This window comes from Pristiophorus japonicus, chromosome 3 (assembly GCF_044704955.1).
Source record: "Pristiophorus japonicus isolate sPriJap1 chromosome 3, sPriJap1.hap1, whole genome shotgun sequence".
In the NCBI taxonomy this organism is placed as follows: Eukaryota; Metazoa; Chordata; class Chondrichthyes; family Pristiophoridae; genus Pristiophorus; species Pristiophorus japonicus.
The window spans coordinates 9,051,983-9,075,737 of NC_091979.1; the positions used below are offsets into that span (position 1 = coordinate 9,051,983).

Below are 23,755 nucleotides of genomic sequence, written 5' to 3' on the forward strand. Positions count from 1 at the left end.
AATAGCATGTTGAGTGAGTTGGTCTTGCCACAGGTAAAGGGTCCACAGCCAGGTAGGGAATGGAAGACCAACAGGAAGAGCAGTGCAGGGAAGGTAGTGCAGGGGTCCCCTGCGGTCATCCCCCTGCAAAACAGATACACCGCTTTGAGTACTGTTGAGGGGGATGACTCATCAGGGGAGAGCAGCAGCAGCCAAGTTCATGGCACCGTGGCTGGCTCTGCTGCACAGGAGGGCAGAAAAAAGAGTGGGAGAGCAATAGTGATAGGGGATTCAATTGTGAGGGGAATAGATAGGCATTTCTGCGGCCACAACCGAGACTCCAGGATGGTATGTTGCCTCCCTGGTGCAAGGGTCAAGGATGTCTCGGAGCGAGTGCAGGACATTCTGAAAAGGGAGGGTGAACAGCCAGTTGTCGTGATGCATATAGGTACCAACGATACAGGTAAAAAACGGGATGAGGTCTTACGAGACGAATTTAGGGAGCTAGGAGTTAAATTAAAAAGTAGGACCTCAAAAGTAGTAATCTCAGGATTGCCACCAGTGCCACGTGCTAGTCAGAGTAGGAATCGCAGGATAGCTCAGATGAATACGTGGCTTGAGAAATGGTGTAGAAGGGAGGGATTCAAATTCCTGGGACATTGGAACCGGTTCTGGGGGAGGTGGGACCAGTACAAACCTGATAGTCTGCACCTGGACAGGATCGGAACCAATATCCGAGGGGGAGTGTTTGCTAGTGCTGTTGGGGAGGAGTTAAACTAATATGGCAGGGGGGTGGGAACCTATGCAGGGAGACAGAAGGAAATAGAAGGGGGGGGCAGAAGCAAAAGATAGAAAGGAGAATAGTAAAAGTGGAGGGCAGAGAAACCCAAGGCAAAGGGCAAAAAGGGCCACATTACAGCAAGATTCAAAAGGGGCAAAGTGTGTTAAAAAGACAAGCCTGAAGGCTCTGTGCCTCAATGCGAGGAGTATTTGGAATAAGATGGATGAATTAACTGCGCAGATAGCAGTTAACGGATACGATGTGATTGGCATCACGGAGACAAGGCTCCAGGGTGACCAAGGCTGGGAACTCAACATCCAGGGGTATTCAACATTTAGGAAGGATAGACAGAAAGGAAAAGGAGGCGGGGTGGCATTGCTGGTTAAAGAGGAAATTAATGCAATTGTAAGGAAGGACATTAGCTTGGATGATGTGGAATCGGTATGGTTGGAGCTGCGGAATACCAAGGGGCAGAAAACGCTAGTGGGTGTTGTGAATAGACCACCAAATAGTAGTAGTGAGGTTGGGGACAGCATCAAACAAGAAATAAGGGATGTGTGCAATAAAGGTACAGTAGTAATCATGGGCGACTTTAATCTACATATAGATTGGGCTAACCAAACTGGTAGCAATGCGGTGGAGGAGGATTTCCTGGAGTGTATTAGGGATGGTTTTCTAGACCAATATGTCGAGGAACCAACCAGGAAGCTGGCCATCCTAGACTGGGTGATGTGTAATGAGAAGGGACTAATTAGCAATCTTGTTGTGCGAGGCCCTTTGGGGAAAAGTCACCATAATATGGTAGAATTCCTTATTAAGATGGAGAGTGACAAAGTTAATTCGGAAACTGGGGTCCTGAACTTAAGGAAAGGTAACTTTGACGCTATGAGGTGTGATTTGGCTAGAATAGACTGGCAAAGGATACTTAAAGGGTTGACGGTGGATAAGCAATGGCAAACATTTAAAGAACTTCAACAATTGTACATCCCTGTCTGGAGTAAAAATAAAACTGGGAAGGTGGCTCAACCATGGCTAACAAGGGAAATTAGGATAGTCTTAAAACCAAGGAAGAGGCATATAAATTGGCTAGATAAAGCAACAAACTTGAGGACTGGGAGAAATTTAGAATTCAACAGAGGAGGATTAAGAGTTTAATTAAGAAGGGGAAAATAGAGTACAAGAGGAAGCTTGCAGGGAACATAAAAACTGACTGCAAAAGCTTCTACAAATATATGAAGAGAAAAAGATTAGTAAAGACAAACGTAGGTCCCTTGCAGTCAAATTCAGGTGAATTTATAATGGGGAATAAAGAAATGGCAGAACAATTGAACTAATACTTTGGTTCTGCCTTCACAAAGGAAGATACAAATAACCTTCCAAATGTACTACTGAGAATGAGGAAGTGAAAGATATCCTGATGAGGCGGGAAATTGATGGGATTAAAGGCCAATAAATCCCCGGGTCCTGATAGTCTGCATCCCAGAGTACTTAAGGAAGTGGCCCTAGAAATAGTGGATGCATTGGTGATCATTTTCCAACAATCTATCGACTCTGGATCAGTTCCTATGGACTGGAGGGTAGCTAATGTAACGCCACTTTTTAAAAAAGGAGGGAGAGTGAAAGCAGATAATTATAGACCGGTTAGCCTGACATCAGTAGTGGGGAAAATGGTGGAATCAATCATTAAAGATGAAATTGCAGCACATTTGGAAAGCAGTGACCGGATTGGACCGAGTCAGCATGGATTTATGAAAGGGAAATCATGCTTGACGAATCTTCTGGAATTTTTTGAGGATGTAACTAGTAGAATGGACAAGGGAGAACCAGTGGATGTGGTGTATTTGGACTTTCAAATGGCTTTTGACAAGGTCCCGCACAAGAGATTGGTGTACAAAATCAAAGCGCATGGTATTGGGGGTAATGTACTGACGTGGATAGGGAACTGGTTGGCAGACAGGAAGCAGAGAATCGGGATAAACAGGTCCTTTTCAGAATGGCAGGCAGTTACTAGTGGGGTGCCGCAGGGCTCAGTGCTGGGACCCCAGCTCTTTACAATATACATTAACGATTTGGATGAAGGAATAGAGTGTAATATCTCCAAATTTGCAGATGACACTAAACTGGGTGGCGGTGTGAGCTGTGAGGAGGATGCTAAGAGGCTGCAGGGTGACTTGGACAGATTAGGTGAGTGGGCAAATACATGGCAGATGCAGTATAATGTGGATAAATGTGAGGTTATCCATTTTGGGGGCAAAAACACAAAGGCAGAATATTATCTGAATGGCGGCAGACTAGAAAAAGAGGTGCAACGAGACCTGGGTGTCATGGTTCATCAGTCACTGAGAGTGGGCACGCAGGTACAGCAGGCAAATGGTATTTTGGCCTTTTAGTTAGGGGATTTGAATATAGGAGCAGGGAGGTCTTACTGCAGTTGTACAGGGCCTTAGTGAGGCCTCACCTTGAATATTGTGTTCAGTTTTGGTCTCCTAGTCTGAGAAAGGACGTTCTTGCTATTGACAGAGTGCAGCGGAGATTCACCAGACTGATTCCAGGGATGGCTGGGCTGTCATATGAGGAAAGACTGGATCAACTGGGCCTTTATTCACTGGCGTTTAGAAGGATGAGAGGGGATCTCATAGAAACGTATAAGATTCTGACGGGACTGGACAGGTTAGATGCGGGAAGAATGTTCTCGATGTTGGGGAAGTCCAGAACCAGGGGTCACAGTCTTCGGATAGGGGGTAGACCATTTAGGACTGAGATGAGCAGAAGCTTCTTCACGCAGAGTGTTGTTGACCTGTGGAATTCCCTGCCGCAGAGAGTTGTTGATGCCAATTCATTGGATATATTCAAGAGGGAGTTAGATATGGCCCTTACTGTTAAGGGGATCAAGGGGTATGGAGAGAAAGCAGGAAAGGGATACGGAAGGAATGATCAGCCATGATCTTATTGAATGGCGGTGCAGGCTCGAAGGGCCGAATGGCCTACTCCTGCATCTATTTTCTATGTTTCTACATCGATGATTTGGAAGAAGGGACCAAGTGTAATGTAGCCAAGTTTGCTGATGATACAAAGATGGATGGGAAAGCAAATTGTGAGGAGGATGCAAAGAATCTGCAAAGGGATATAGACAGGGTAAGTGAGTGGGTAAATATTTGGCAGATGGAGTATAATGTGAAATGTGAGGTTATCTACTTGGTAGGAAAAATAAAAAAGCAAATGATTTAAATTTGGGAGAGATTACAAAATGCTGTGGTGCAGAGGGATCGGGGGTGGGGGGTCCTTGTACATGTATCCAAGTTTGCTGACGATACAAATCTAAATGGGAATGTAAGTTGTGAGGAGGATGCAAAGAGGCTGCAAGGGTTAGACAGGGTTAGTGAGTGGGCCAGAACACGGCTGATGGATTATAATGTGGAGAAATGTGAAGTTATCCATTTCGGTAAGAAAAATGGAAAACAGAGTATTTTTTAAATGGTGAGAGATTGGGAAATGTTGGTGTTCAGAGGGACCTGGGTGTTCTTGTACACAAATCACTGAAAGTTAACATGCAGGTACAGCAAGCAATTCGGAAAGCAAATGGTATGTTGGCCTTTATTACAAGAGGATTGGAGTATAAGAGTAAAGAACATAAGAAATAGGAGCAGGAGTCGGCCATTTGGCCCCTCGAGCCTGCTCCACCATTTAATAAGATCATGGCTGATCTGATCATGGACTCGGCTCCAATTCCCTGCCCGCTCCCCATAACTCTTTACTCCCTCATCGCTCAAAAATCTGTCTATCTCCGCCTTAAATATATTCAATGATCCAGCCTCCACAGCTCTCTGGGGCAGAGAATTCCACAGATTTACAACCCTCAGAGAAGAAATTACTCATCTCAGTTTTAAATGGGTGGCCACTTATTCTGCGACTATGTCCCCTAGTTTTAGTTTCCCCTATGAGTGGAAATATCCTCTCTGCATCCATAGAAACATAGAAAATAAGTGGAGTAGGCCATTCGGCCCTTCGAGCCTGCACCACCATTCAATAAGATCATGGCTGATCATTCACCTCAGTACCCCTTTCCTGCTTTCTCTCCAAACCTCTTGATCCCTTTAGCCGTAAGGGCTAAATCTAACTCCCTCTTGAATATATCCAATGAACTGGCATCAACATCTCTCTGCGCTAGGTAATTCCACAGGTTAACAACTCTCTGAGTGAAGAAGTTTCTCCTCATCTCAGTCCTAAATGGCCTCCCCCTTATCCTTAGACTGTGTCCCCTGGTTCTGGGCTTCCCCAATATCGGGAACATTCTTCCTGCATCTAACTTGTCCAGTCCCGTCTGAATTTTATGTGTTTCTATGAGATACCCTCTCATCCTTCTAAACTAAAGGCCCAATCGATCCAGTCTCTACTTGTATGCCAGTCCAGGGAATCAGTCTGGTGAACCTTCATTGCACTCCCTCAATAGCAAGAACGTCCTTCCTCAGATTAGGAGACCAAAACTGAACACAATATTTCAGGTGAGGTCTCTCTAAGGCCCTGTACAATTGCAGTAAGACCTCCCTGTTCCGATACTCAAAACCCCAAGCTATGAAGGCCAACATACCATTTGCCTTCTTCACCGCCTGCTGTACCTGCATGCCAACTTTCAATGACTGATGTACCATGACACCAAGGTCTCGTTGCACCTCCCCTTTTCCTAATCTGCCGGCATTGAGATAATATTCTGCCTTTGTGTTTTTGCCACCAAAGTGGATAACCTCACATTTGTCCACATTATACTGCATCTGCCATGCATTTGCCCACTCACCTAACCTGTTGAAGTCACCCTGCAGCCTCTTAGCATCCTCCTCACAGCTCACACCGCCACCCAGTTTAGTGCCATCGGCAAACTTGGAGATATTACACTCAATTCCCTCATCCAAATCATTAATGTATATTGTAAATAGCTGGGGTCCCAGCACTGTGCCCTGCGGCACCCCACTATTCATTGCCTGCCATTCTGAAAAGGACCCGTTTATCCCGACTCTCTGCTTCCTGTCTGCCAACCAGTTCTTTATCCACGTCAGTACATTACCCCCAATACCATGTGCTATAATTTTGCACACCAATCTCTTGTGTGGGACCTTGTCAAAAGCCTTTTGAAAGTCCAAATACACCACATCCACTGGTTCTCCCTTGTCCACTCTACGAATTTCATCCTCAAAAAATTCCAGAAGATTTGTCAAGCATGATTTCCCTTTCATAAATCCATGTTGATTTAGACCGATCCTGTCACTGCTTTCCAAATGCGCTGCTATTTCGTCTTTAATAATTGATTCCACCATTTTCCTCACTACTGATGTCAGGCTAACTGGACTATAATTACCCGTTTTCTCTCTCCCTCCTTTCTTAAAAAGTGGTGTTATGTTAGCTACCCTCCAGTCCGTAGGAACTGATCCAGAATCGATAGACTGTTGGAAAATGATCACCAATGCATCCACTATTTCTAGGGCCACTTCCTTAAGTACTCTGGGATGCAGACTATCAGGCCCCGGGGATTTAGCGGCCTGCAATCCCATCAATTTCCCGAACACAATTTCAGCCTAATAAGGATTTCCTTCTGTTCCTCCTTCTCACTAGACCCTCAGTCCCCTAGTACTTCCGGAAGATTATTTCTGTCTTCCTTCGAGAAGACAGAACCAAAGTATTTGTTCAATTGGTCTGCCATTTCTTTGTTCCCCATTATAAATTCACCTGACTGCAAGGGACCTATGTTTGTCTTCATGAATCTTTTTCTCTTCACATATCTATAGAAGTTTTTGCAGTCAATTTTTATGTTCCCAGCAAGCTGCCTCTCATACTCTATTTTCCCCCTCCTAATTAAACCCTTTGTCCTCCTTTGCTGAATTCTAAATTTCTCCCAGTCCTCAGGTTTGCTGCTTTTTCTGGCCAATTTATATGCCTCTTCCTTGGATTTAACAATATCCTTAATTTCCCTTGTTAGCCACAGTTGAGCTACCATCACAAATATGATGTGATTGGGATTACGGAGACGTGGCTCCAGGATGATCAGGGCTGGGAACTCAACATCCAGGGGTATTCAACATTCAGGAAGGATAGAATAAAAGGAAAAGGAGGTGGGGTAGCATTGCTGGTTAAAGAGGAGATTAAGGCAACAGTTAGGAAGGACATTAGCTTGGATGATGTGGAATCTATATGGGTAGAGCTACAGAACACCAAAGGGCAAAAAACGTTAGTGGGAGTTGTGTACAGACCTCCAAACAGTAGTAGTAATGTTCGGGAGGGCATCAAACAGGAAATTAGGGGTGCATGCAATAAAGGTGCAGCAGTTATAATGGGTGACTTTAATATGCACATAGATTGGGCTAACCAAACTGGAAGCAATACGGTGGAGGAGGATTTCCTGGAGTGCATAAGGGATGGTTTTTTAGACCAATATGTCGAGGAACCAACTAGGGGGGAGGCCATCTTAGACTGGGTGTTATGTAATGAGAGAGGATTAATTAGCAATCTCGTTGTGCGAGGCCCCTTGGGGAAGAGTGACCATAATATGGTGGAATTCTGCATTAGGATGGAGAATGAAACAGTTAATTCAGAGACCATGGTCCAGAACTTAAAGAAGGCTAACTTTGAAGGTATGAGGCGTGAATTGGCTGGGATGGATTGGCGAATGATACTTTAGGGGTTGACTGTGGATGGGCAATGGCAGACATTTAGAGACCGCATGGATGAACTACAACAATTGTACATTCCTGTCTGGCATAAAAATAAAAAAGGGAAGGTGGCTCAACCGTGGCTATCAAGGGAAATCAGGGATAGTATTAAAGCCAAGGAAGTGGCATACAAATTGGCCAGAAATAGCAGCGAACCTGGGGACTGGGAGAAATTTAGAACTCAGCAGAGGAGGACAAAGGGTTTGATTAGGGCAGGGAAAATGGAGTATGAGAAGAAGCTTGCAGGGAACATTAAGACGGATTGCAAAACTTTCTATAGATATGTAAAGAGAAAAAGGTTAGTAAAGACAAACGTAGGTCCCCTGCAGTCAGAATCAGGGGAAGTCATAACGGGGAACAAAGAAATGGCGGACCAATTGAACAAGTACTTTGGTTCGGTATTCACGAAGGAGGACACAAACAACCTTCCGGTTATAAAAGGGGTCGGGGGGTCTAGTAAGGAGGAGGAACTGAGGGAAATCCTTATTAGCCGGGAAATTGTGTTGGGGAAATTGATGGGATTGAAGGCCGATAAATCCCCAGGGCCTGATGGACTGCATCCCAGAGTACTTAAGGAGGTGGCCTTGGAAATAGTGGATGCATTGACAGTCATTTTCCAACATTCCATTGACTCTGGATCAGTTCCTATAGAGTGGAGGGTAGCGAATGTAACCCCACTTTTTAAAAAAGGAGGGAGAGAGAAAACAGGGAATTATAGACCGGTCAGCCTGACATCGGTAGTGGGTAAAATAATGGAATCAATTATTAAGGATGTCATAGCAGTGCATTTGGAAAGAGGTGACATGATAGGTCCAAGTCAGCATGGATTTGTGAAAGGGAAATCATGCTTGACAAATCTTCTGGAATTTTTTGAGGATGTTTCCAGTAGAGTGGACAAGGGAGAATCAGTTGATGTGGTATATTTGGACTTTCAGAAGGCTTTCGACAAGGTCCCACACAAGAGATTGATGTGCAAAATTAGAGCACATGGGATTGTGGGTAGTGTGCTGACATGGATTGAGAACTGGTTGTCAGACAGGAAGCAAAGAGTAGGAGTAAATGGGTACTTTTCAGAATGGCAGGCAGTGACTAGTGGGGTACCGCAAGGTTCTGTGCTGGGGCCCCAGCTGTTTACACTGTACATTAATGATTTAGATGAGGGGATTAAATGTAGTATCTCCAAATTTGCGGATGACACTAAGTTGGGTGGCAGTGTGAGCTGCGAGGAGGATGCTGTGAGGCTGCAGAGCGACTTGGATAGGTTAGGTGAGTGGGCAAATGCATGGCAGATGAAGTATAATGTGGATAAATGTGAGGTTATCCACTTTGGTGGTAAAAAGAGAGAGACAGACTATTATCTGAATGGTGACAGATTAGGAAAAGGGGAGGTGCAAAGAGACCTGGGTGTCGTGGTACATCAGTCATTGAAGGTTGGCATGCAGGTGCAGCAGGCGGTTAAGAAAGCAAATGGCATGTTGGCCTTCATAGCAAGGGGATTTGAGTACAGGGGCAGGGAGGTGTTGCTACAGTTGTACAGGGCATTGGTGAGGCCACACCTGGAGTATTGTGTACAGTTTTGGTCTCCTAACCTGAGGAAGGACATTCTTGTTATTGAGGGAGTGCAGCGAAGGTTCACCAGACTGATTCCCGGGATGGCGGGACTGACCTATCAAGAAAGACTGGATCAACTGGGCTTGTATTCACTGGAGTTCAGAAGAATGAGAGGGGACCTCATAGAAACATTTAAAATTCTGACGGGGTTAGACAGGTTAGATGCAGGAAGAATGTTCCCAATGTTGGGGAAGTCCAGAACCAGAGGTCACAGTCTAAGGATAAGGGGTAAGCCATTTAGGACCGAGATGCGGAGGAACTTCTTCACCCAGAGAGTGGTGAACCTGTGGAATGCTCTACCACAGAAAGTTGTTGAGGCCAATTCACTAAATATATTCAAAAAGGAGTTAGATGAGGTCCTTACTACTAGGGGGATCAAGGGGTATGGCGAGAAAGCAGGAATGGGGTACTGAAGTTGAATGTTCAGCCATGAACTCATTGAATGGCGGTGCAGGCTAGAAGGACCGAATGGCCTACTCCTGCACCTATTTTCTATGTTTCCCCGTTTTATTTTTACCCCAGACAGGGATGTACAATTGTTGAATTCACCCATGTGATCTTTAAATGTTTGCCATTGTCTATCCACCGTCAACCCTTTAAGTATTATTCACCAGTCTATTCTAGCCAATTCACGTCTCATACCATCGAAGTTACCTTTCCTTAAGTTCAGGACCCTAGTCTCTGAGTCATTCCCCATCTTAATAAAGAATTCTACCATATTATGGTCACTTCCCAAGGGGCCTCGCACAACAAGATTGCTAATTAGTCCTTTCTCATTACACAACACCCAGTCTAGGATGGCCAGCCCTCTAGTTGGTTCCTCGACATATTGGTACAGAAAACCATCCCTTATACACACCAGGAAATCCTCCTCTACCGTATTGCTACCAGTTTGGTTAGCCCAATCAATATGTAGATTAAAGTCGCCCATGATAACTGCTGTACCTTTATTGCATGCATCCCTAATTTCTTGTTTGATGCTGTCCCCAACCTTACTACTACTGTTTGGTGGTCTGTACACAACTCCCACTAGCGTTTTCTGCCCTTTGGTATTCCGCAGCTCCACCCATACAGATTCTACATCATCCAAGCTAATGTACTTCCTAACTATTGCGTTAATTTCCTCTTTAACCAGCAACGTTTCCTTTCTGTCTATCCTTCCTAAATGCTGAATACCCTGGATGTTGAGTTCCCAGCCTTGGTCACCCTGGAGCCATGTCTCCGTGATGCCAATTATATCATATTCATTAATTGCTGCAGATAATTCATCCATCTTATTGCATTGAGGCACAGAGCCTTCAGGCTTGTCTTTTTAACACACTTTGCCCCTTTAGGATTTTGCTGTAATGTGGCCCTTTTTGATTTTTGCCTTGGGTTTCTCTGCCCTCCACTTTTACTTTTCTTCTTTCTATCTTTTGCTTCTGCACCCATTCTACTTCCCTCTGTCTCCCTGCATAGGTTCCCATCCACCTGCCATATTAGTTTAACCCCTCTACAACAGCAAACACTCCCCCTAGGACATTGGTTCCGGTCCTGCCCAGGTGCAGACCGTCCAGTTTGTACTGGTCCCACCTCCCCCAGAACCGGTTCCAATGTCCCAGGAATTTGAATCCCTCCCTTCTGCATCACTCCTCAAGCTACGTATTCATCTGAACTATCCTGCGATTCCTACTCTGACTAGCACGTGGCACTGGTAGCAATCCTGAGATTACCATCTCGTCGAGCCCCCTCATATCTTATATGTTTCGACAAGATCACTTCTCATTCTTCTGGACTCCAATGAGTAGAGGCCCAACCTATCTTTGTAAGTCAACCCCCTCATCTCCGGAATCAACCGAGTGAACCTTCTCTGAACAGCCTCCAATGCAAGTACATCCTTCCTTAAATACGGAGACCAAAACTGCATGCAGTACTCCAGGTGTGGCCTCACCAATACACTGTACAGTTGTAGCAGTACTTCCCTGCTTTTATATTCTATCCCCCTTGCAGTAAAGGCCAACATTCCATTTGTCTTCCTGATCACTTGCTGTACCTGCATACTCACTTTTTGTGTTTCGTGCACAAAGACTCCCAAGTCTCTCTGTACTGCAGCATTTTGCAATTTTTCTCCATTTAAATTATAATTTGCTTTTCTATTTTTTTCTGCCAAAATGGATAATGTCACACTTTCCCACATTATACTCCATCTATCAAATTTTTGCCTACTCATTTAGCCTGCGCATATCCCTTTGCAGATTTTTTGTGTCCTCACAATTTGCTCTCCCACCCATATTTGTATCATCAGCAAACTTGGTTACATTACACTCGTTCCCTTCATCCAAGTCATTAATATAGATTGTAAATAGTTGAAGATCCAGCACTGATCCCTGCTCACCCCACTAGTCACTGTTTGCCAACTGGAAAATTACCCATTTATCCCGACTCTCTGTTTTCTGTTAGTTAGCCAATCCTCTATCCATGCTAATATATTACCCTCAACCCCGTGAACTTTTATCTTGTGAAGTAACCTTTTATGTGGCACCTTATCAAATGCTGTCTGGAAATCCAAATACACCACATCCACTGGTTCCCTCTTATCCACCCTGCTCGTTACACCCTCAAAGAACTCCAGAAAATATTTCAAACATGATTTCCCTTTCATAAAACCATGCTGACTCTGTTTGGTTGAATTATGCTTTTCCAAATGTCCCACTATTGCTTCCTTAATAATGGACTCCAACATTTTCCCAACGACAGATGTTAGGCTAACTGGTCTATAGTTTCCTGTTTTCTGTCTGCCTCCTTTTTTAAATAGTGGCGTTACAATGTGCTGGGACCTCCCCAGAATCCAGGGAATTCTGGTAGATTACAACCAATGCATCCACTATCTCTGTTGCCACTTCTTTTAAGACTCAGGTCCAGGGGACTTGTCTGCCTTTAGTCCCATTATTTTACTGAATACGACTTCATAAGTGATAGTGATTGTATTTAGTTCCTCCCTCCCTATAGCTCCTTGATTATTCACTATTGGGATGCTTTTAGTGTCTTCTACCATGAAGACCGATACAAAATATTTTGTTCAACGTCTCTGCCATTTCCCTGTTTTCCATTACAAAGACATCTTATTACAATTATATATAGTCTTAGTGAGACCACACCTGGAGTACCGTGTACAGTTTTGGTCTCTTTACCTTACAGAAGGATATACTTGCCTTAGAGGACAAACAAGATTCACCAAACTTATTCTTGGGATGGGGGGATTGTCCTATGAGGAAAGACTGAGGAAACTAGGCCTATATAAATAATTCTAGAATTTAGAAGGAGGTGATCTCATTGAAACATACAAAATTCTTACAGGGCTTGACAGGGTAGATGCAGGGAGGATGTTTCCCCCGGGGCTGGGGAGTCTCGAACCAGGGGTCACAGTCTCAGAATAAGGGGTCGGCCATTTAGGACTGAGATCAGGAAAAACTTCTTCACTTAAAGGGTGGTGAATCTTTGGAATTCTCTTCCCCATAGGGCTGTGGAGGCTCAGTCGTTGAGTATATTTAAGACAGAGATTGATAGATTTTTGGATATTAAGGGGATCAAGTGATATGGGAACAGTGCAGGAAAGTGGAGCTGAGGTCAGACACGATCTCATTGAATGGCGGAGCAGACTCGAGGGGCCGAATGGCCGACTCCTGTTCCTTTTGGGTTTGATGAGGCAGGAAGGCCTGGCCCTTACCTGCTTCCCCTGCAGAATACAGCGATAGACGGAAAGGTACTCGCCGTCCTCGGACCGGAAGATAACGCGATGACCCCGCCGACCTCGGGGCTGCCCCTCTCCAGGAATATCCTCGCCCTCGAGACACACAACATTCTGGATTTTGCGACACTGCAGCCGCTCGGGCTCAGAGTCGGAACCGGACTCCTCGGAATCAGAGCCGGAAATACTGGAGATCTCACCTGTGGGAGAGAAATGACAGGATCACAGAGCAAGCATTGACTGACGGGACACAGGGGCCATGGCAGAATAAAGCTCCCTCTACACTGTCCCATCAAACACTCCCAGGGCAGGTACAGCACGGGGTTAGATACAGAGTAAAGCTCCCTCTACACTGTCCCATCAAACACTCCCAGGGCAGGTACAGCACGGGGTTAGATACAGAGTAAAGCTCCCTCTACATTGTCCCATCAAACACTCCCAGGGCAGGTACAGCACGGGGTTAGATACAGAGTAAAGCTCCCTCTACATTGTCCCATCAAACACTCCCAGGGCAGGTACAGCACGGGGTTAGATACAGAGTAAAGCTCCCTCTACACTGTCCCATCAAACACTCCCAGGGCAGGTACAGGGGGTTAGATACAGAGTAAAGCTCCCTCTACACTGTCCCATCAAACACTCCCAGGGCAGGTACAGGGGGTTAGATACAGAGTAAAGCTCCCTCTACACTGTCCCATCAAACACTCCCAGGGCAGGTACAGGGGGTTAGATACAGAGTAAAGCTCCCTGAAGCAGTGTGTAAATCTGAGGTGACTGGAGAATCAGGTACCTGCGATTTTCTCGAAGCTCTCGGCGGTGACAGGTTGAGCCCCCATGAGTCTTTGCCGCAGGTTAAACCTGTGCCAGTCCAGTTTATAGTGCTCAGTCTGGGCAAACAGAGAGAACATTGTGTTAAGTGACGAGCAAAGCTGCAGATCGAGCTTCCTAAAGACACGTCCTGATTCTGTTCCCCACAGCAGATGGCCACTCACTCACTGCGAGGGGAATGACCAGATACTGCGAGGTAACCATAGCGATCACACAGCCCATCACCCGATGTAACCATGGCGATCTCTCAGCCCATCGCCCGGTGTAACCATGGCGATCACACAGCCCATCGCCCGGTGTAACCATGGTGATCACACAGCCCATTGCCCGGTGTAACCATGGTGATCACACAGCCCATCGACTGCTGTAACCATGGGGATCACACAGTCCATCGCCCGGTGTAACCATGCGATCACACAGCCCACCACCCGGTGTAACCATGGGGATCACACAGTCCACCGCCCGGTGTAACCATGGGGATCACACAGCCCATTGGCTGCTGTAACCATGGGGATCACACAGCCCATTGCCCGGTGTAACCATGGTGATCACACAGCCCATCGGCCGCTGTAACCATGGGGATCACACAGCCCATCACCTGGTGTAACCATGGTGATCACACAGCCCATCGGCTGCTGTAACCATGGGGATCACACAGCCCATTGCCTGGTGTAACCATGCTGATCACACAGCCCATCGGCCGCTGTAACCATGGGGATCACACAGCCCATCACCCGGTGTAACCATGGTGATCACACAGCCCATCGGCCGCTGTAACCATGGGGATCACACAGCCCATCACCCGGTGTAACCATGGTGATCACACAGCCCATCGGCTGCTGTAACCATGGGGATCACACAGTCCATCGCCCGGTGTAACCATGGCGATCACAGCCCACCGCCCGGTGTAACCATGGGGATCACACAGCCCATTGCACGCTGTAACCATGGGGATCACACAGCCCATTGGCCGCTGTAACCATGTGGATCACACAGCCCATCACCCGGTGTAACCATGGTGATCACAGCCCATCGGCTGCTGTAACCATGGGGATCACACAGTCCATTGCCCGATGTAACCATGGCGATCACACAGCCCACCACCCGGTGCCTGGCGTTTACCTGATCTTCTCGACGGTCGAAGTTACACTGACACGCTGAGCAGTACATCTTGTCCGAGATCTCAGGAAGTGGCCGTCCTTCATTGGTGCTGCCACTGACTTCATCGCTCCCTGCACAGGAAGTGGCTTAGTGATTAGTTGTTTAACACACAGCTTACCGTTACATATTGCCTAGAATGTAGAGCACAGAACCAGGCCAGTCAGATCAACGTCTATAGCATCCTCCAACAGTACAGCAGCTGGAACAGGCCATACGGCCCATTCAATGAACTCTGGGTCTCTCCAAGAGCAATCATTAGTCCCACTCCCCCCGCTCTTTTCCCATATTCCTGCAAATTTTTCTCCTTCAGGTACTTACCCAACCCCCTTTTGAAAGCTACTATTGAATCTGGATCCACCCTATCAGGCAGTGCACTCCAAATTCCAATCATTTACTGTGTAAGGCGTTTTCCTCATGCTGCCTCTGGTTCGTTTACCAATCACCTTAAATCTGTGCCCCCTGGTTATCTTGGATTCCAATTTACCCGGGTCAGATCCGTTCTCATCCCACTGAAATTTCCCTTGCTCCAATTAAGTATTTTACTCTAGATTGCTCCTTGTCCTTTTCCATAGCTAATCTAAACCTTATGATACTATGATCACTGTTCCCTAAATGTTCCTCTGCTGCCACTTGACCCACCTCATTCCCCAGAACCAGATCCAGCAATGCCTCCTCCCTCGTCGGGTCGGAAACGTACTGATCAAGAAATTACTCCTGAACACACTTCAGAAATTCTTCCCCCTCTCTGCCCTTTACACTATTACTATCCCAGTCTATAATAGGATAGTTGCTGTCTCCCATTATCACTACTCTATAGTTCTCGCAACCCTCCGTAATTTCCCTGCAGGTTTGCTCCTCTATATCCTTCCCACGAGTTGGCGGACTGTAGCGAGTACACCTCGCAGTGTAATGGCACCTCTGTTTCTCAACTCCAACCAAATAGATTCTGTCCTTGACCCCTCCAGAGACATCCTCTCTCTCCAGCATTGTAACATTCTCCCCACCGACACCTGGGAGTCCCTGGCCAAAGACCGCCAAAGGAGCACTGCGTACAGTTCTGGTTGCCAGAACTATATCCATTATAAAAAGGATATAGAGGCACTGGAGAGGGCGCAGAGAAGATTTACAAGGATGATACAGAAATACGAGGGAATACCTATCAGGAAAGGATGAACAGGCTGGGTCTCTTTTTGCTTGAAAAAAGACTGAGGTGGGGAGGGGGAGGGGGTGACCTAACTGAGGTCCTTAAAATGATGAAAGATTTTGATCGAGTGGATACAGAATGTTTTCACTTGTGGGGAAGAGCATAACTAGAGGCCATCAATATAAGATAGTCATCCAGAGATCCAACAGGGAATTCAGAAGAAACTTCACCCAGAAAGTGGAACTCGCTACCATAGGGAGTGGGTTGAAGCGAATAGTATCAATGTATTTAAGGGGAGACTGGACAAGCATATGGGGGAGAAGGGGATAGAGGGTTATACTGATAGAGTTAGACGAGGAAAGATGGGAGGAGGCTCGAGTGCAGCATAAACGCTGTGATGGACTGGTTGGGCCGAATGGTGTATTTCTGTGCCGTATATCCGATATAATCCTTTTTATAACATGGAGACCAGAACTGGACACAGATCTCCAAGCGTGGTCTAACCAAGGCTCGATACAAGATTCACATAACTTATCATTTTTCAATTCTATCCCCCGAGAAATGAACCCTAGTGCTTGGCTTGCTTCGTTAATGGCCTTGTGAACCTGCGTCGCTACTTTTAGTGCTCTGTGTATGCCCCTGCTCTGTCACCCATTTAGATTCTTATTTTCCAACGAGCAGGTCGCCTCCTTATTCTTCCGCCCAAAGTGTACTACCTCACACTGATCGACAGTGAAGTTAATTTGCCAATTACACGCCCATTCTGCGAGCTTATTTATGTCTTCCTGTATTTTTGTCAGTTCTCTGTATTAACTGCATCCTCATTTGGCATTTTTAAATTGTACTTCCCACTCCAAAATCGTTAAATCATCATCATAGGCAGTCCCTCGCAATCGAGGAAGACTTGCTTCCACTCTAAAAATGAGTCCTTAGGTGGCTGAACAGTCCAATACGGGAACCACGGTCCCTGTCACAGGTGGGACAGACAGTGGTTGAGGGAAGGGGAGGGTGGGACAGGTTTGCCGCACGCTCCTTCCGCTGCCTGCGCTTGGTCTCTGCACGCTCTCGGCGACGAGACTCGAGGTGCTCAGCGCCCTCCCGGATGCACTTCCTCCACTTAGGTCGGTCTTTGGCCAGGGACTCCCAGGTGTCGGTGGGGACGTTGCACTTTATCAGGGAGGCTTTGAGGGTGTCCTTGAAACGTTTCCTCTGCCCACCTTTGGTTCGTTTGCCGTGAAGGAGTTCCGAGTAGAGCGCTTGCTTTGGGAGTCTCGTGTCTGGCATGTAAATCGTGAAAAGTGGTCCCAGAACCGATCCTCATGCAACACCATTTGCCAATCTGAATAACTACCTTTAAGCCCCACTCCACTTGCTATCCATTCTGCTATATGTCTCCTAGCTCAACATTCTGACATTAGACATGAGTCTACTATGCGGTACGTTATCAAAGTCCTTTTAAAAATCCAAATATATTATGTCTACTACATTACCCTCGTCTACTCGTTGTTATTTCTTCAAAGAAGCGCCTTTAATGGGAAGAGAAGAACGAGTGAAAGAGAAAGGCCTATAGAGACCATAAAGATAACCTGTGTGTGGAGGCAGAAGATATGGTTCTTAATGAATACTTTGCGTCTGTCTTCACAGAAGAGAGGGACAATGTAGACATTGTAGTTAAGGAGGAGGAGGAGTGTGAAATATGAAATTGCGAGAGGGATGAAGTACAAAAGCAGGGAGGTCCTGCTGCAACTGTACAGCGTATTGGTGAGGCCGCACCTGGAGTACTGCGTGCAGTTTTGGTCACCTTACTTAAGGAAGGATATACTAGCTTTGGAGGGGGTACAGAGACGATTCACTAGACTGATTCCGGAAATGAGGGGGTTACCTTATGATGATAGATGGAGTAGACTGGGTCTTTACTCATTGGAGTTCAGAAGGATGAGGGGTGATCTTATAGAAACATTTAAAATAATGAAAGGGATAGACAAGATAGAGGCAGAGAGGTTTTTTCCACTGGTCGGGGAGACTTGAACTAGGGGGCACAACCTCAAAATACGGGGGGGGGGCCAATTTAAAACTGAGTTGAGAAGGAATTTCTTTTCCCAGAGGGTTGTGAATCTGTGGAATTCTCTGCCCAAGGAAGCAGTTGAGGCTGGCTCATTGAATGTATTCAAGTCACAGATAGAAAGATTTTTAACCAATCAGGGAATTCAGGATTACGGGGAGCGGGCAGGTAAGTGGAGCCGAGTCCACGGCCAGATCAGCCATGATCTTGTTGAATGGTAGAGCAGGCTCGAGGGGCTAGATGGCCTAATTCCTGTTCCTAATTCTTATGTTCTTATGAAATGGAATAAATGTAGAGAGAGGAAGTATTAAGAGGTTTAGCATCCTTGAAAGTAAATAAATCACCAGGCCCAGATGAAATGTATCCCAGGCTGTTTAGAGAAGCAAGTGAGGAAATAGCAGAGGCTCTGACCATCATTTTCCAATCCTCTCTGGCCATAGGTGTCAGAGGACTGCTAACGTTGTACCTTTGTTTAAAAAGGGAGAAAGGGATAGACCGAGTAATTATAAGCTAGTCAGCCTAACCTTAGTGGTGGGAAAATTATTGGAAAAAATTCTGAGGGACAGTATCATTAATCGTCATTTAGAAAGTCACAGATTAATCAAGGGCAGTCAGCAAGGATTTGTTAAGAGGTCATGTCTGACTAACTTGATGGAATTCTTTGAGGGAGTAACGAGGATGGTCAATGAGGGTAGTGTATCTGATGTATTTTATATGGATTTTAGCAAGGCCTTTGACAGGGTTCCACATGACAGGTTGGTCAAAGATAAAAGCCCAGGGGATCCAAGGAAAAGTGACGTTGGATCCAAAATTGTCTCAATGACAAAGGGTGACTGGAAGGATGTATCCAGTGGGATTCCGCAGGGCTCATTGCTGGGTCCCTTGCCTTTTGGGGTATATATCAACGATTTAAGACTTGAATGTAGAGAGGCATGATTATGAAGTTTGCAGACGATACAAAAATTGGCCGTGTGGTTGATGGTGAGGAAGGAACTCAGCAGAGGAGGACAAAGGGTTTGATTAGGGCAGGGAAAATAGAGTACGAGAGGAAGCTTGCAGGGAACATTAAGACGGACTGCAAAAGTTTCTATTGATATGTAAAGAGAAAAAGGTTAGTAAAGACAAACGTAGGTCCCCTGCAGTCAGAATCAGGGGAAGTCATAACGGGGAACAAAGAAATGGCAGACCAATTGAACAAGTACTTTGGTTCGGTATTCACTAAGGAGGACACAAACAACCTTCTGGATATAAAAGGGGTCAGAGGGTCTAGTAAGAAGGAGGAACTGAGGGAAATCCTTATTAGTTGGGAAATTGTGTTGGGGAAATTGATGGGATTGAAGGCCGATAAATCCCCAGGGCCTGATGGACTGCATCCCAGAGTACTTAAGGAGGTGGCCTTGGAAATAGCGGATGCATTGACAGTCATTTTCCAACATTCCACAGACTCTGGATCAGTTCCTATGGAGTGGAGGGTAGCCAATGAAACCCCACTTTTTAAAAAAGGAGGGAGCGAGAAAACAGGGAATTATAGACTGGTCAGCCTGACATCAGTAGTGGGTAAAATGATGGAATCAATTATTAAGGATGTCATAGCAGCGTATTTGGAAAGAGGTGACATGATTAGTCCAAGTCAGCATGGATCTGTGAAAGGGAAATCACGCTTGACAAATCTTCTGGAATTTTTTGAGGATGTTTCCAGTAAAGTGGACAAGGGAGAACCAGTTGATGTGGTGTATTTGGACTTTCAGATGGCTTTCGACAAGGTCCCACACAAGAGATTAATGTGCAAAGTTAAAGCACATGGGATTGGGGGTAGTGTGCTGACGTGGATTGAGAACTGGTTGTCAGACAGGAAGCAAAGAGGAGGAGTAAATGGGTACTTTTCAGAATGGCAGGCAGTGACTAGTGGGGTGCCGCAAGATTCTCTGCTGGGGCCCCAGCTGTTTACATTGTACATTAATGATTTAGACGAGGGGATTAAATGTAGTATCTCCAAATTTGCGGAAGACACTAAGTTGGGTGGCAGTGTGAGCTGCGAGGAGGATGCTATGAGGCTGCAGAGTGACTTGGATAGGTTAGGTGAGTGAGCATGGCAGATGAAGTATAATGTGGATAAATGTGAGGTTATCCACTTTGGTGGTAAAAACAGAGAGACAGACTATTATCTGAATGGTGACAGATTAGGAAAAGGGGAGGTGCAACGAGACCTGGGTGTCATGGTACATCAGTCATTGAAGGTTGGCATGCAGGTATAGCAGGCAGTTAAGTGGCCTTCATAGCGAGGAGATTTGAGTACAGGGGCAGGGAGGTGTTACTACAGTTGTACAGGGCCTTGTGAGGCTACACCTGGAGTATTGTGTACAGTTTTGGTCTCCTAACTTGAGGAAGGACATTCTTGCTATTGAGGGAGTGCAGCGAAGGTTCACCAGACTGATTCCCGGGATGGCGGGACTGACATATCAAGAAAGACTCGATCAACTGGGCTTGTATTCACTGGAGTTCAGAAGAATGAGAGGGGATCTCACAGAAACGTTAAAAATTCTGACGGGTTTAGACAGGTTAGATGCAGGAAGAATGTTCCCAATGTTGGGGAAGTCCAGAACCAGGGGTCACAGTCTAAGGATAAAGGGTAAGCCATTTAGGACCGAGATGAGGAGGAACTTCTTCACCCAGAGAGTGGTGAACCTGTGCAATTCTCTACCACAGAAAGTTGTTGAGGCCAATTCACGAAATATATTCAAAAAGGAGTTAGATGTAGTCCTTACTACTAGGGGGATCAAGGGGTATGGTGAGAAAGCAGGAATGGGGTACTGAAGTTGCATGTTCAGCCAGGAATTCATTGAATGGCAGTGCAGGCTCGAAGGGCTGAATGGGCTACTCCTGCACCTATAGAAACATCGAAACATAGAAAATAGGTGCAGGAGTAGGCCATTCGGCCCTTCTAGCCTGCACCGCCATTCAATGAGTTCATGGCTGAACATGCAACTTCAGTACCCCATTCCTGCTTTCTCACCATACCCCTTGATTCCCCGAGTAGTAAGGACTCCATCTAACTCCTTTTTGAATATATTTAGTGAATTGGCCTCAACAACTTTCTGTGGTAGAGAATTCCACAGGTTCACCACTCTCTGGGTGAAGAAATTCCTCCTCATCTCGGTCCTAAATGGCTTACCCCTTATCCTTAGACTGTGTCCCCTGGTTCTGGACTTCCCCAACATTGGGAACATTCTTCCTGCATCTAACCTGTCTAACCCCGTCAGAATTTTAAACGTTTCTATGAGGTCCCCTCTCATTCTTCTGACCTCCAATGAATACAAGCCCAGTTGATCCAGTCTTTCTTGATATGTCTGTCCCGCCATCCCGGGAATCAGTCTGGTGAACCTTCGCTGCACTACCTCAATAGCAAGAATGTCCTTCCTCAGGTTTGGAGACCAAAACTGTACACAATACTCCAGGTGTGACCTCACCAAGGTCCTGTACAACTGTAGCAACACCTCCCTGCCCCTGTACTCAAATGCCCTCGCTATGAAGGCCAACATGCCATTTGCTTTCTTCACCGCCTGCTGTACCTGCATGCCAACCTTCAATGACTGATGTACCATGACACCCAGGTCTCGTTGCACCTCCCCTTTTCCTAATCTGTCACCATTCAGATAATAGTCTGTCTCTCTGTTTTTACCACCAAAGTGGATAACCTCACATTTATCCACATTATACTTCATCTGCCATGCATTTGCCCACTCACCTAACCTATCCAAGTCGCTCTGCAGCCTCATAGCATCCTCCTCGCAGCTCACACTGTCACCCAACTTAGTGTCATCCGCAAATTTGGAGATACTACATTTAATCCCCTCGTCTAAATCATTAATATACAGTGTAAACAGCTGGGGCCCCAGCACAGAACCTTGCGGTACCCCACTAGTCACTGCCTGCCATTCTGAAAAATCGCCATTTACTCCTACTCTTTGCTTCCTGTCTGACAACCAGTTCTCAATCCATGTCAGCACACTACCTCCAATCCCATGTGCTTTAACTTTTAACTATGTTCTATGTTTCTAACCTGTAGACTGGAGGAAAACATCAATGGACTGGTCAGGTGGGCAGAACAGTGAAAAATGGAATTCAATCCAGAAAAGTGTGAGATAATACATTTGCGGAGGGCTAACAAGGCAAGGAAATGCATAATAAATGATAGGACACTGAGAAGTGTAGAGAATGAGAGGGATCTTGGAGTGTCCACAGATCCCTGAAGGTAGCAGGCCAGGTCGATAAGGTGGTTAAGAAGGCATATGGGATACTTCCCTTTATTAGCCGAGGCATAGAATACAAGAGCAGGGGGGGGTTATGCTTGAACTGTATAAAACACAGTTGGGCCACAGCTGGAGTACTGCGTGCAGTTCTGGTCACCACATTACAGGAAAGATCTGATTGCATTAGCGAGGGTACAGAGGAGATTTACGAAGATGTTGCCTGGACTGGAACATTTTAGCGATGAGGAAAGATTGGATAGGCTGGATTTGTTTTCTTTGGAAGAGAGAAAGACTTAGATTTATATAGCGCCTTTCACGACCACTGGATATCTCAAAGCATTTTACAGCCAATGAAGCACTTTTGGAGTGTAGTCACTGTTGTAATGTGGGGCGCACAGCAAGCTCCCACACACAGCAATGTGATAATGACCCGGATAATGTTTTTTTTTTGTTATGTTGATTGAGGGATAACTATTGACCCCAGGACACCAGGGAGAACTCCACTGCTCTTCTTCTAAATCTTTTACGTCCACCTGAGAGGGCAGACGGGGCCTCGGTTTAGCGTCTCATCCGAAAGGCGGCCCCTCCGACAGTGCGTCGCTCCCTCAGCACTGCCCCTCCGACAGTGCGGCGCTCCCTCAGCACTGCCCCTCCGACAGTGCGGCACTCCCTCAGTACTGCCCCTCCGACAGTGCGGCGCTCCCTCAGTACTGCCCCTCCGACAGTGCGGCGCTCCCTCAGTACTGCCCCTCCGACAGTGCGGCACTCCCTCAGTACTGCCCCTCCGACAGTGCGGCACTCCCTCAGCACTGCCCCGCGGCCTGTGACCCAGAGGCGGGACCTGCGCTCACTCAGCCTCCCCTCCCCCTGTACCTGCTGTGTCCGGGCCTAGGTCCGCCGCCTGCTCCCCCCGGCCCTGGCCCTGTCCGTGGCCCAGGCCCAGGCCCAGGCCCGGCCCCTCCACCAGCTGCAACCCCCGGGCCGGGCCCGCGGCCTCGAACACCGAGCGCACTGCCGCCATAGCCACACTGCGCAGGCGCGGCCCCCCGCACACTGGCACTTCCGCCCCGCTGAGCCAGTGTTTCCGGTGGCTGTTGTTGTCATTCCGGGCCCAGAGAGAGAGAGGGAGGGAGGCCTCGGGCTGAGGGACAGCGAGCGGTCTCGACTTCAGGTACAGGCGACTGGAGGCCCAACCCGGGCCCCGGGATGGCGGGGGAAGGGGCTGTGCACTGAGGGAGCGCTGCACTGTTGGAGGGGCAGTACTGAGGGAGGGCCGCACTGTCGGAGGGGCAGTACTGAGGGAGCGCTGCACTGTCGGAGGGGCAGTACTGAGGGAGCACCACACTGTCGGAGGGGCAGTACTGAGGGAGTGCTGCACTGTCGGAGGGGCAGTACTGAGGGAGTGCCGCACTGTCGGAGGGGCAGTACTGAGGGAGCGCCGCACTGTCGGAGGGGCAGTACTGAGGGAGCGCCGCACTGTCGGAGGGGCAGTACTGAGGGAGTGCCGCACTGTCGGA

General features: G+C 46.9%; 2 protein-coding genes across 3 annotated transcripts in view; one reads left to right on the forward strand and one right to left on the reverse strand.

Annotated features, from left to right (window-relative positions):
• Positions 1–23,280, reverse strand: part of ankzf1 (ankyrin repeat and zinc finger peptidyl tRNA hydrolase 1) — a 70,528-nt gene extending 47,248 nt beyond the window's left edge. For both annotated transcript variants that reach the window (XM_070875174.1, XM_070875173.1), the window contains exons 1-4: positions 23,112–23,280; positions 14,744–14,853; positions 13,584–13,680; positions 12,776–12,996 (exon numbers count right to left, since the gene is read on the reverse strand). In XM_070875174.1, the coding sequence (XP_070731275.1) occupies positions 12,776–12,996; positions 13,584–13,680; positions 14,744–14,853; positions 23,112–23,259 (576 nt within the window). In that variant the 5' untranslated portion in view covers positions 23,260–23,280. The remainder of the gene's footprint in view (positions 1–12,775; positions 12,997–13,583; positions 13,681–14,743; positions 14,854–23,111) is intronic.
• A 49-nt stretch (positions 23,281–23,329) lies between these two features.
• The window catches only part of LOC139260449 (uncharacterized), a 54,004-nt gene continuing 53,578 nt past the window's right edge, over positions 23,330–23,755 (forward strand). The window contains exon 1 of the mRNA XM_070877012.1: positions 23,330–23,409. The gene's annotated coding sequence lies outside the window, so the exon portion shown is untranslated. The remainder of the gene's footprint in view (positions 23,410–23,755) is intronic.